Source organism: Cydia fagiglandana, chromosome 3, assembly GCF_963556715.1.
Source record: "Cydia fagiglandana chromosome 3, ilCydFagi1.1, whole genome shotgun sequence".
Taxonomy (NCBI): Eukaryota; Metazoa; Arthropoda; class Insecta; order Lepidoptera; family Tortricidae; genus Cydia; species Cydia fagiglandana.
The window spans coordinates 19,059,385-19,073,359 of NC_085934.1; the positions used below are offsets into that span (position 1 = coordinate 19,059,385).

The 13,975-nt window shown below is 45.1% G+C and overlaps 2 protein-coding genes across 2 annotated transcripts in view; one reads left to right on the forward strand and one right to left on the reverse strand.

Moving 5' to 3' along the window:
* LOC134680285 (bifunctional arginine demethylase and lysyl-hydroxylase PSR) overlaps positions 1-13,975 on the forward strand; it is a 359,994-nt gene that overhangs the window by 315,702 nt on the left and 30,317 nt on the right. The window lies entirely within an intron of this gene.
* Positions 1-13,975, reverse strand: part of LOC134680307 (kinesin-like protein Klp10A) — an 82,532-nt gene that overhangs the window by 43,075 nt on the left and 25,482 nt on the right. The window contains exon 2 of the mRNA XM_063539417.1: positions 9,688-9,875. Within this exon, the coding sequence (XP_063395487.1) occupies positions 9,688-9,875 (188 nt within the window). The remainder of the gene's footprint in view (positions 1-9,687; positions 9,876-13,975) is intronic.

Genomic DNA, 13,975 nt, shown 5'->3' on the forward strand with positions numbered 1-13,975 from the left:
CGCTTCCACTTCCTGCGAACCGTTGCTCGCTTCCCGCCACTCGCCACCGCCATGTCATTGTTGAGGAGAAGTACCGTCGGCATAAAAGTAGCCTAGTAGCCTGCCAGGAAGGCATTACTCAGATATCCGATGTGGATAGGAAACATAATAATAATTTTATTGGAAGGTAAAATTTTTATATTATGTGTTCCGTACTCCACATCGGATATCTTCATTGAGACCTGTTTATTATCTCCTGGTGGCGAGTTAGCGGGCGCGCAAGCGATAGGGCTACACCTACTGTCATAGAACTCAGAGAACGAATAAATATGTATACACCATATTGCAACCCATGAAATCACAGTGACTCGTTATAATGTGAATTACAGGAAATTGAGAATTGAAATTGTAATCTCAGGTTCGAATCTGACGTTAAACTGGTTTAACAGAATTCTCATTCGAAATCGCATCCGATCCGCAGAATCTCGGCGAGTCATGTTCCCAATTAACATAAGCGAAAATATCGCTAAGTGAATAGCTTTCCAGCCAATTTAGTTATTAAGTACATCGTGGATCAAAAGCAATCGTAGGCGAGGCCGGCTTGGATGAGACTGTGGCTGAAAGAAATAAGCGAAGTGTCCCCTAACATTTTGTGTAATTCTCGCAAGGTGACGTACCCAGACTACCTACTTATACTGGGTCTATACTTTATTCCGGAGCTTCTAAGAGTCCAGTCGGTAAGACACGTTATCTGGTTTAGAGCCGAATTTCGGACACAAAATAATAGCGTTAAAGTTATCTATGTAATTGCCCGGGCTACAGTGTAGTAGAGTAAGGTCATTGACCCTGCTGCCTGATGCTAACAGCAAAAGTGCGGTAGCTATTCTATCGTACTTCTTCTAACGTACCTAACGTTGTAGGGCTATTTAAATTAGGGCAAGTAGATGTCTCGCGTCCCAAGCTGGTGCTTTGGGAGGCGCTGGTCTCGCTATTAATGGCGTTGGAAGAAGGCATAGTGTCCGATAGTGGTTCATACACAGCACTTGTGAGAGGCTTATGAACGAGTATCGTTCTGAAAGCTAACATGGATAATAGAAATAGACGTCTGAGATAGCTCGCTACTTCACTGGATAGAGGTACCTGGCAGTTGATCTTATTTTTGATGCACCATAAAGACCGTTTCTACATTGTGGCCGTACATGCAGCCTAGACAAGGGGACGATCTAGGGGCTCCCGTTACTGTTTTCTATACAAACACAGTACCGGAATCGGGAATATCCGGTTCTTCCATATTAGTGAGACAGTGACAGTTGCGTTTCGTTCGCTACGTAGCGTTAGACCTTGGCATGTTATATGCATGCGCCAGTCACGCCAGTAGCGGACGTCACTCCTGATCCCGCCAGCTCGGTGTTGGAGCGTCCTATCTGACAGGAGCTACGCCTCATTCTTAAGGTCGTTGACTCGTAAGGGAGGGCGGTCTGACGTTGTGTTCACTAGGACCGCCAGTAAATTGCAAGCTTACCACAGCTGCTTTAAGACTCCTTATCACGCCGTCGCAGTACACAGACTAGGCTGGGAGGTGGAGACATCCATGCCAAGTCTCACAGGCAGCTGTCAAAGGTCGTGGTAGCAGTTCAATGAGTCTGTTAAGAAATACCGTGGCACAGTGCGAGGGCTCTCGAAAGCGGAGGCCGGCCAACAAGGCGCCTGTCAGGTGAAGACAGTCTCGGCGGCTGCTGGGCGCAGCTGCCACTCGGGCGCGCAGTGACTTCTTGATAAACCGTTGCCCTCGGGGGTTGTACCGACCTGGCAAGTAGCAAGCAACCAGCGCGACCTGTAGACGATCTGCTGGCATCAGCAGTTTTTGCGACAGCCGTAGTAACGGAAGGGATGTAGTGTCGCCGTCGTTTTATGTATACTGTACCGGTGCGGTTGTATGTTTACACTTCTGTCGTCAGCGCTGCAGATGCGGCCCGTTAACGGTTACTCTTCGCTGAAAGGGCCTTACCTCGTACATTGTCTACCAATATTGGAGATTGTAACGGACTGCTTGCATAAGATGAGGAAGAAAGTGGTGCGAGGCTTTCGGCAGCTCCGTGTTGCTGGGGACTGCGAAGGCTTCACCTTCCTCCATGAACTAAAGTTTGCGAATTTGAGACTGAACAGAAGGCATTGAGTCTCATTTCTGCGAGAAACTCTGCAGCAAGGCAGGCCTGTATGTCGCGAAAAAGAAAACTTTCAATCGGTGTGTTGTGCCGCGTGTCCCACGTGATGTCTAGGAGCGTGATGGTCTAATTCGCTTTATCCGAAGAGACACCCTATATCGAGTTAGTATAGGGCATCGAGTTAGTAGCATGCTTTTAAGGAAATCGAACTGATGAAATCAAGTCTAAAATCGATTTTGGCGCTTTGCGTAACAAAACTGTTTCGATAAAGTCGAATACAGACAGATGGAAACTGCTGGAGTCCTCCTGGCCCCTTTCTCTTAGCACCGGAAACTCAAGCTTGTTCAGGCGCAGCGGGTTTATTTGTCCCATTTTGTTTATTATGGCTTTTCGCACGAGTTCGTCTTTGTAAGACGGAACTTAAGCTAGAGAGCGCGAGCAAGCAGAGATAATTATGTGAAGTCTGCAGACCTTTTCGATGCCTTTCACCTCGGTTTCGAGCGGTCGCACAGGGCCTTGTCGCTAGCTGTTCTCCGGTTGGACCACTCCATGGCCTCGAGAAGTCGTAGGAGCTTCGAAGCGACACAGCGAAGTCGACCAGCACCTTTATGAAGCCCGGGAACACGACGTATTTTCCTCTGAGTATCGACATATCTTACCGCTTTCAACTCCGGGCAGTCGAGCCGCGCTAGGACGGGGCTCTTTACGACCTTGTCTGCCGTCGCCGGAGGATTCTTTAACCGAAACCAAGAGCTTAGCGGTCTGTTCGTGCTGTACCATACCATACCTATACCTGCACCATAGCTATAGGCGCCTGCGTACCTCAATGGAACCATGTGGACAGGACAAAACTGATACTGTGGCGCCCAGCGAGCAAGGGACGACATCGTCGTAGTTGCAGCATCGGTGGACAGCATCGGCGTGATTGTGGCAACCGCCGCCGCTCGGGAGGCGCCGGTGCGTGAAGCTAGGGGCGCCATCGTGGCGGCCGGCTGGGGGGGGGGGGGGGGGTGTTGCACCGGTGCCTGAGGCCGGGCGGCTCATGGCGGCCGCCACTGGTTCGGGAAGCGCTGGTGCGTGAGGCGAGGACCCATAGTGGCGGCCCGCTCTAGAGGCGTTGTCGCGTGAGGCGGGCGGCTCCATCGTGGCGGGGAGGCGCCGGTGCGTGCGGCGAGAGGCGCCATCGTGGCGGCCAGCTCGGGAGGCACCGGTGCATGAGGCGGTCGCCGTCTGGCTGGCTGGTCTGGGAGGCACTGCTGTGAGGCGAGAGGCGCCATCGTGGCGGCCAGCTCGAGAGGCGCCAGTGCGCAGGTGGTGGTGCCATCGTGGCGGGCGGCATCATCGTGGCGGGCAGCGCCATTGTGGCAGCCGCCGCCGCCGCGTCGATGCGTAATGCGAGAGGCGCCATCGTGGCGGCCAGCTCGGGGGGCAGGCGGTGTCATCGAGCGGGCGGCGCCATCATGGCGGCCACCGTCGCCAGGCTCAGGTGCGAGAGGCGCCGTCGTGGCGGCCAGCTCGACAGGCGCCGGTGCGCGTGACGGACGTTACCGGCACGGGAGGCGCCGATGGCTAGGCTCGTAGTTGCACGCATCATCACGGCGACGCTGTTGCCCTCGGCGGTGCCATCGTGGTGGCCACCACCGGCGCGTAGGTCACCAGCGACGTCATGACGGCCGGCAACCAACGCGGCGATCGTCGCTGTACTCGTAGCATTTCCACTGCTTACACGTAACTTACCTTCCTTCCGCTCGAGCAGTCGGGACGCAGAAGCGGTCCGCCTTCACCTTGGCGCGATCCACCCGCGATGCGCCCGCAGCTGCAGGAGCGGGCGTGTGACGTCTCGCAGAGCCACGCGGATCTCTCGGAGTCCCGCTGGACTGGAAGCGTCCGCACCGCAACTGCAGCAATAGGAGCGGGCGTGTAACGTCTCGCGGAGTCCCGCGGACTGGAGGCGTCCGCACCGCGACTGCAGCAACAGGAGCGGGCGTGTGACGCCTCTCGGAGTCCCGCGGACTGGAGGTGTCCGCACCGCGACTGCAGCAACAGGAGCGGGCGTGTGACGTCTCTCGGAGTCCCGCGGACTGGAAGCGTCCGCACCGCGACTGCAGCAACAGGAGCGGGCGTGTGACGTCTCTCGGAGTCCCGCGGACTGGAGGCGTCCGCACCGCGACTGCAGCAACAGGAGCGGGCGTGTGACGTCTCTCGGAGTCCCGCGGACTGGAGGCGTCCGCACCGCGACTGCAGCAACAGGAGCGGGCGTGTGACGTCTCTCCGAGTCCTGCGGACTGGAGGCGTCCACCGTGGCCCGCAGCGTCGCGGTGTCTCGGAGTCACCTTGGACGACAGCAGAAGACGCGGCGCGCGCGGGCGGGGGCGGGGGCGGGCCCGCGCCCCCGCGCCGGGGGACGGGGCGCCCCGGTCGCGCCGCAACTAACAACACGAGGTACTCCCAGGCTACTGCCTGAGAACCCTCCGCGAGTGACGAAGTAGCTTCTGAACGCCAATAAAATTAGAATATCTTAAACTGGCTCACCGGATGGTTCGAGACAATCCAAACCTCCTTATCAGCGAAGCGCGGCGCCCGAAAGCAGCGCGCGCAGGCCGTCCGCCGCCGCGCCGCCCGGGCGCCGCCGCCGCCGCCGCAGGCACGATGACCGCACGTTCCCTCTCCGATGCGGAGCGACTTGTTACCACTTGTTAACAAAAACCACTGACGCACTTCCTACTTCGATCTCGAAAATGCGAGTTAACGGTAACGATTTTAGCAGCATGGAATGTGAAAATTAATTTAGCAAGAAAAAAGTGGGTAGAATCGAAAAGCACCGTTCGATGACTTCGATCGCGAGACCGCCAAAAGACTAATAGTGGCGATCTCTGCCATATCTCACTATTTAATCGACCGAGCTTTGGATCGGAAATGTTAAAGCACCATGCTGCAAAAATATACGCAAAAAATATTTGCGGACCATCGGTCAAGACGGTCGACGAAACAATGACATGGCGGTGGCGAGTGGCGGGAAGCGAGCAACGGTTCGCAGGAAGTGGAAGCGGAACTACGTCACGGCGTGGGGCGGAGCGACTACATAGACGCTAGCGGCATCATTGGTCAACGATCGCGTTACTCTCTCAATGAAGATATCCGATGTGGAGTACGGAACACATAATATATTGCATTAAGGAATGTCATACTTTTACTACAATTTTACGTTACTTTCTATTTCTACCTAGCATCTACATAAAAATTGGAAAATAACTACGACATAGATAATTCAAAATATTTAATTAACTGGAAACACTATAAAAAGAGTATTGAAAGTGACGGTACACTAAAGAAAGCTAATCACTTGAGCTAATATATTGGCTTTGTTTCATAGTCCATTATCCCCTATGAATCGCATTAGGGTATTAACAAGTTAGCACCATTTATCGTACACTTAATTACTAGACACGCCCTAACGTCAAGAATGGCTGCAGACTGATAAAAAAGTACTATAAAAAGACTGCTGTATTAGTAGCTATTTATGTACAACAGTCACCTGCAATAATATGTTACTCTTAGAAGGCCGCAAAAATATGTAACACGCTCTTATGGCTCTACAAATAAGATCGTGTCAGATATTTTTGCGGCCTTCGTAGTGTAACATATTTATTGCAGGTAACTCCGTTGACTGTGTGAGGTTCTTAAAACCAGCAAAGGTTCAATAATAATGGTGTACCCATAGATGATCAAATCGCTTGTTTTAAGTTAAATGGTTTTAAGCACATCATCATTTATTAAATGCTGAAAACGGAAAGTACATATAAAGTAAAATTTCCATTGATGAAGAATTGTGCGTACCATTCATAATCTTGCATGCACACCGTACACCTTAAAAAGACTTCATGGGTCCTTTTAGAAGATTTGTGGAAGAATAGAAATAATAAGTCCCCTAGATGCAACCATATTATTTAATAACAGTAGTATGTATGTATTTACGTGATCTGTTATATTGTGACTGTGCCATTATTCCTCTAAAATGTATTACCAAGAAATTAACAATATTTACACAAGCACCGTCAGTGATTATACATTTTTTATATAGTTTTTGAAGAAACATTCCTTTTAGAATTGGTGTGGGAAGATGAATCAGCGCCGTCATGATGTCATGCCATTAAATAAGTGCAATTGTAAACAAATTCGTTACAAGTTAACCTTTAACTTTGATACCAAAGTGTAATATTAATTCTAATTGCTTCAAATATTCACAATACGACTACGGAATAATCAATTGAGTTTTTGTCACGGTGTGGCGGTTGTATTGTGCGGCCAACATGACAATAACACAATCGATCAGAAACCAAAACAAGCTGTTCACTTGGTGTGCAAATCATAGATCGTGGAGCAACGTAAAAGTTAAAACAGTGTGTAGAAAACAGTTTTCGGATCGAGTGAGAGAAACCTTTGTCATGTCATGAATTTTCGTATCTCTTAAAATTTTTGGGATATTTTTTTTATTTATATAAGAGGAATAAAAGCGATATTCAGTGATTGATTATCATCAAATCAGTATTCAAAAACAACAAAATAATACAAAATATAGAACGACACTACAACACAGTTCTGGCATTTAAAGATGGAATTTTTGATCGATATACCTATTAGCAATTATTACCGGTCAAAAACCCCAAACTTTTCCAAAATTCATGCGATTCTATACATTGAATATTGTATGAAACCGTTTAAATCGGGCTGGAGTCAAATAAGAGATACAAAAATTGACGACAGACGTGGTTGTCGTCCGGAGCCCGTGCTCGTACCGTCCGTGAGTTGCGCACGGGCAGCGTGTGGCCGGAGTCGCCGGCGCCCTCGCCCTCCGCGCCCGCCAGGAACCCGCCGTCGTCCGACGAGGAGCCCGATGCCTCCTTCAAGCATCAGTCAGAGGATTGGAGTTCGAACGATCGGAAGGGTACATCCACAGGTGGGTGTTTAATACCCTACTTACTTAGACACTACCGCGGCAAGATCGAAAGCAGTAAGGTCTACTGGTCTACATACTCGTAACGTTCTTGTCTCTAACTCTCGGCCTTTCCCGCTGCTCTTCTTTGGACTTTAGCAAAAGAAAAAACAACTTGTGTATTAGCACTGCGCAACGCAAGTAGCAAAGAAAGCGTCTCGTTGACATACGCTGCCTGTTAACTTTATGATCTAGACATAACATTTGGCGCACAGCGGGAGATGGAGCAACGAGACAGACAAAACAAAACAGCGAAAGTGCCCAGTCGATCGTGTGTAATTCTTTCGCGATACTTTTTTGCGAGCCTAATCTAATCTAGGCTTTCACGAGACCGATCGAACTCCAATCGAGAGTAAAACTTACAGGTTTATCCGTGGCGTCGTCTGACATGGTCATCGTATCGAATCTGCGGAACACTAGCGTCCCTAACGTTCCAGTCTGGGTGGAAAGTGAAACTGTTCTTCTAATAGGGCGATAGAAAATCGATGCGAGCCGTGCGTCAGACAGCCGTACAAGTCGGAAGGTCGGGTATCAATCATCTGACCGACGGCCGGCACGCGACTAATGCATTGTTGTGGTAAACATCGACAGCCGCTACTTGTAGGTAAGTGTTTCGGTGTACGAGCCCCGATGCATATGTTTTCGTCAGGTGACCCCATTTTTTGAGGTTCACGCGTTTGTTCAAAAATAATGTTTTTGTTTAAAAATTACTAATATTTAATGCTTATACTAATGTAATTTAATTTTATATGGTAATACTCTGCAATAACTAAATCCAAATACAAGAAATAACGTTTGTACTGAAAGAAAAAAAATAATGATTTATTATATTTTTTTTGACGGGTAGGATTACAACATATGTGAAAAGGGCTATTACCAGGGAAAGCAATAGGGCTCTGTCAATGTACTGACAATTTTGTTTCGAGCCCATGCATGCAGCAGTGCTGTAAGAGAGGACAATATGATTTGGACAACGTTTTTGAAAAGTCCTTTTTTTCAGCAATAAAAGTCTCATGCAATTTTATTATACGATCAAAATAAACTACATTAAACATTGCTATTATGGTTCCCATTACTGGGTCATTATATGTTCATGTGTAAAATTTATTAAAATAAACAAAATTGTTGCGCGGAACTAGACGAAATCATTTGCATCGGGGCTCGTACATATATCAAAAACAGACATCACGTGAATATTTTACGAGCAGCCTAATGACACACAGAGTGATATTGATATAAAACTTCATTTCAGATGATGACGCATCACGTGTAAAATCTACGTTTCACTACCTGTTGTGAAATGTGGTTTGAAAGGCGTGCGCGTTGCCTTAGCAACAGTGGTAACTTTAAAAACTATCTAAATTACAATTCCGGTAACTTATTGCACTACAATATAGGATGATATGTTGTGTGCAATAACTAACAAGCAAAAAGTCGCACTGCAATAAAATGATCACCTGCCAGCTGATGATGTATGGGAACATTTCTACATTGTTCTTGAGTTTCTATGACAGTCGTAACACTAGGTTCCGTTCATTGATGAGCGAATTTCACTAAGTATAGGCAATTGTCCTGATATTTCTAGTAGTATTTAAAGTAATAAGTACTAGGATAGCAAAAGTGGAAGACACATTATGCTTTCCCGGATTGAGGCGAAGGACTGTGCGTCGAATAGCAACGTGCTTGTGGGCAAACAATGCGAGTGATCGCGGGTTGGTACGCGCTGAAGCGGCCAGCTAATCGATATCCATGGCGGGTTCATGCTTCACCTACTAATGTGGGTTGCCATTGATTACTCCAAAAGTGTAGATAACACATGAAATTGTCAATTATCTGATAACTTACTACAGCCTACGAATATAAACAATACTACATAACTATACCTTCTAATAAGATGTTCTCTGTTAAAATTACTCATAGGTATGTATGTACTACTAATTTAAGTACTTAATACTCTAGTATCTGAAGCAAACAGTCTACCATAAACTGCAAATTGAAGATTAAGCAAGGTTGCTTGCATGGTTTCATCATCTCCATAGCCCTTTATAAATGCATTATCATTAAATGATGCAACGCCGAGTGTTTAGTAGTTATGATTAGTAGATGAAATCACTCGAGTTAAGATGGCAAGCGTTAGAGTAGGCGAATAGTTCGGCAAGCAAGCGAGCGTGGTCATTGACTGAGCTGCGACACGGTTCAGTGGTACAAAGACCTGCCTCAATTTTATGGATCAGGGTCCTTCCGGCATCCCTGCACGTGTGTAATATGCTAATACTTTACAAATAGAGCACGACTACTATTTTTGATTCTCAGAAGTTAAATATTCATTTTCAATGAGATTTTAGCAATAAAATATATGAGTTAATCTCAAAGGGTTTGCACACGTTTTACCTGTTAACAGTTAAAATTTAAATAATTGTCGTTCTAAACTATTTTCTCTGGTCAAAGTAGGTAACATACGTGCGTAACGTGTGTCACACTGGCTTTTCGCTTTCGCTTTAAATGTTCTTAGTAAAAGTACCAGGAGAGCATAACGTCCATAGAGCTTACCCGTGTAATTTTATTAGGCATAGGCTGTAGATGCGGCGTGTGCCTCGAGCCTGCCAGCTCCGGGTTGAGCGCGAGGATGGCGTCGATCTCCACCTCCTTGCCCTTGGTCTCGCCGCGCTCGTACCACTCCACGGTGACCGAGCGCGTCTCCAGGCTGACGCCGGACACGATGGCGGAGTGAATGCGGCCTGGAATTCACAGGTATTGTGTGGTTAGAACAGACGAGAAGATAAATAAAAGCAATTGGAACTTGGACTCAGTAAATGGTAGAATCAGTAAAAGACCATTCATTTCATAAGTTATGAACTTACGAGTCATCATAACACTCATAATAAAGATGTTAAAATTCTGCATTATTACGTTTCTGTCAAACGGGTTCCATGAATCCATGGTTAGAGTTATGTAAATTTGGATTTAAATAGGCATTAAAAACCTTATTAATAACTGATGTAAACTATCCTCGTCATATGTAAAATCGACACTATGTTAGCAACAGTTTCTGCGGTTAATTCTTAACCTCATTTACACAGCTGTTACACAAAAGCACAATAATGTAATACAAGCATTACATTTACACTAACAATACGTAAGTAAAATCAACTCGTACGTCACCAATACAAATACAATATTCCATTTAAACTGACGCTACAGGGAGAACAGTGGCAAATATAATATAAAAGGTATAATAAATTTATGCAATTTTGTGCACAAACAGTTTGCCACTGCATGAAGCGATTAAACCCAGCTTTTGTGCCAACCTATTCAAATGTATGCTATAGGCAACGAGAGATTAAATGGCCCGCGGACGGGTTAAAACAAAGGCAAAGATTGTAGATACCGTATATTTTGTTTCTATGCACTGGCGAAGTGATAAATGTTCTCTTGTGACATCGGCTAGAGGCATATTCTGTATGTGCTAAATAGTTTACTTCTAAATAATATATTTTATCGTTTCTCGTGTTTAATTTATACATGATGAATCTACTATGACAAATGCGATTAATAGTTTGAACAGGTTGCATTTGCCCGAGTGGCCAAATAGAGGTAGAGTGTAGAAACGTAAATGAATGTGTGTTTGGTATAGTGAAGACATAAACCGTGCCGACCGGTAAGAAGTTCAAGTAATAAATACCATGTGAGTGGTTCCTAATCCTAATAATATGCTTATTCGAAAATAAAAATAGACTGGAGTTTTCCATATAACTTATATGTCACGTCCTCACGCCAAGCAGCGACTAAGCCCAGCTTATACAGCTAATCTATTCAAACATGTGCAAAACCCAAAGGAAACTCCGGGGTATGTGGACAGTCAAAAACAAAGACTGGGAGATACCGCTTGACGTCTCTACGAGGTGTCTGGTGTGAGGTCGGCTAGACGCATTAACTATGCCGTAATGTGTTTAGACAGCAAGGCCGGAGTGGGGAAGGGTAGCGGGAAAAAGTTTAGATGTTGATATTAAATGGAGCCAGACTGTTTTAAATCTAAAAACAATAGCTTGCCGCTTGTAGGTTTTAGGTATAGTTTTAATGAAGACAACATTGCAATTAAAGAATGGTATATAAATGTTAGTCTTTAAATATTTGGACATCATGTTGACCGATATTGCCCAGGGCAACAACCAAATTATGTACTTACCTAAGTTTTTGTATAGCGATTCGAAATATGCCGAACGTAAACCTAGACACATGCACACTGCAAGTTTGGCACAGATTTGAAGCTTTCTAGAAGCAACAGCGACAGAAGCCATTTATCAGTCGTAAAACCGCAAATCGATCGTAAAGTTCAAGAGGATGCCTGCCTCCGTCCCTATTTCATCATACATTGGCAGCGAATTGAAAACATATTCAGTTCCATCAACTAATCGTGTTGCGCAGGGCTCAATCGATTCCGGAGAATACTTGACCGTGATTAATGATCCATCATGAAGGTTGTCAGAATTTCTAGAAACATTATAATAAATGTGAAAGATGTCTATATTTCGGACGTTTTTGTGTTGTTTGGTGGAGGCGATAATGATTCCGCTTATAGCGTCAAAGGTAATATCATTAGAGTTAAATATAGTTAAGGTAGGTTACTCGAACCATTAAACTTTGGTTACCGTCGGCTACGAGGTATGAAAATCTTTCTTCCTGGGGAAGGAAAACGAACTCTTAAAATGTTGCACATTCAGCACGGTACTGTTCAGGCGGTAACAAAGAAATATAGCTCTTGACATTAATTTAGGCGACAAATAAATGCGATCTCGAACATAGAACGCTCGTTTCTACTTTTCTCCACTTCGCTTTTTTGTAGATAGAAAACGGGCTACCTACTTCTGAATAGTGGAAGCAGGTATAAGTAGGTACACAAGTGGATATTAGAGGTATAATATTCGGGCATCGTGAAAGCGAGAACGATTGCGATGACACGGTGCTTTCTCGCGTATTGTTGTTAGGATAATGCGCTCGTCGGGGCGTACGACCTTATCACAATAGGGGCCTGGCACATACGCAAATCTCTATTAGATATGCAGCAAAACCATATCGCGATACATTCCACATTCGTTTTTTACGATACTTTCGGCTACAGTGAAACAAAACTCTCATTAGAAAAGAAAACAGAAATGACACTACACATACACACGATTAATGCTACGCTACGTTTACGAACTAGAACCTTTTTTGAAGAATCTAAATTTTTCACAACTGACAGCAAGTTTTGATATCGAGGTTTTGTATGTTGTTCTTGTTGGTTGTTGCAATGCCGAAGAAGTTTAGCATTCCATAGATTTACAAGACTAGGTACGGTCAGCCAAGAAAGTGGTCTACCACTTTTCGACTCTATCAATCAGATGATAGAGTCGAAAAGTGGTAGACTACTTTTCTGGCTGACTGTACAAAGAACAAATGAACCAGCTTTGATTAAGCTAGGTACTTTAGAAAACCTTTTAGGTAAACAGACAACAGAATTCCAAAAGCAAATTTCTCTAATAGCCCATATGTCATACCAAATAGCTGGCCTTTGACTGAGATTAATGCGTTACTGTTCTGCTACCGTATGAATACGAAAGGTTCCCATCATTGTGCGCGTCAAAAGGTATTCATATCAAGCGGCAGCGGCACGCTTTCAGTGACTCACTGCAATATCACCTCTGCCTTTTTGAGAGTTCAACTTTTCTGCGCTTTTGGTGAATATTGGTTCGAGTAGTTTTTACACAAGAGAATCTAAAAATAAATGGCTTATAGCATCAAAAAACTTACATCTCTAGGTTTAATGAATAATTACATTTATAATTTCTCAAACGTAATCTTTTCTGCTTCAAAATAAGGAGTAAAAAAAAAGGAGTTACGCAAACAAATATCGTTATCTGATAAAACAGTTCCTAATGGATATCTGCCCTATGTCAACATAATTTTTAGGTCTAACGAAACTACTCCCGTTTCAACCGTACCGTACCGTATTCGTAAATTCAACCTTTCCCTACGTGTCCCCCTCCTTACTTAAACCCCAACTGTCTCGGGAGAAACGGAGATATACGCACGCTAACCCGAGCGTGCGGAAGGTCGGCGACCTTGCCCTCGCCCGTTATAATTAGGAGTTCCTCAGGGTACTCTGCTATTGTTAGGGCTTTTAATTCTTCCCTCAAACTATCGTTATGAAAAGGGTTGACTTGTTAAATATGCATAGAATTTAAGGCGACACTCAAATTTCAATCCAGAGATGCATGTCTATCCCAGCGGATGTATACAATTAACACGGCTTCAAAAGCCGCATCAGTCTAATTTGAGCGGGCGTCACACTTTAGACGTCACAACCTACACCGTGTAACCTGTGTGCATACATTGTAGTCCCATTGTGTATGGAGTAGATGGATACTGCTTTGCAGCTATCGAATACATAGTTGCCATGGTTACGCTCCGCGACCGACCCAACGAAAGTGTATCGAACTGCCGAAAACGAGCAAAAAGCGAAGGCAGAACATGTAAAAAACGTTCGTAAAGGCACTCTGAATAGAGTCGTGACAGCTAATCAACAGAATAAAGAAGTTGTTTGGCTGGTTCAATAACCAAAAACTATGAAAGTGGTTCAGTTGTTGACAAGCGTCCGCCTGAACTAAAAACAGAGCCGACAAGTAGACTTTAGATAACAACTTTCAATTTAGACTTTAGAGTAATAGGTAATCAATACCGCCTTTTAAAATAAAAATATCATGAAACTTTTCGAGGTCAGAAGTGAAATCTGAATTATTAAAGATTAATTCCAATGTTATTCGTCTTAAAAATAGACGCATCTTTTTATACTAGAATT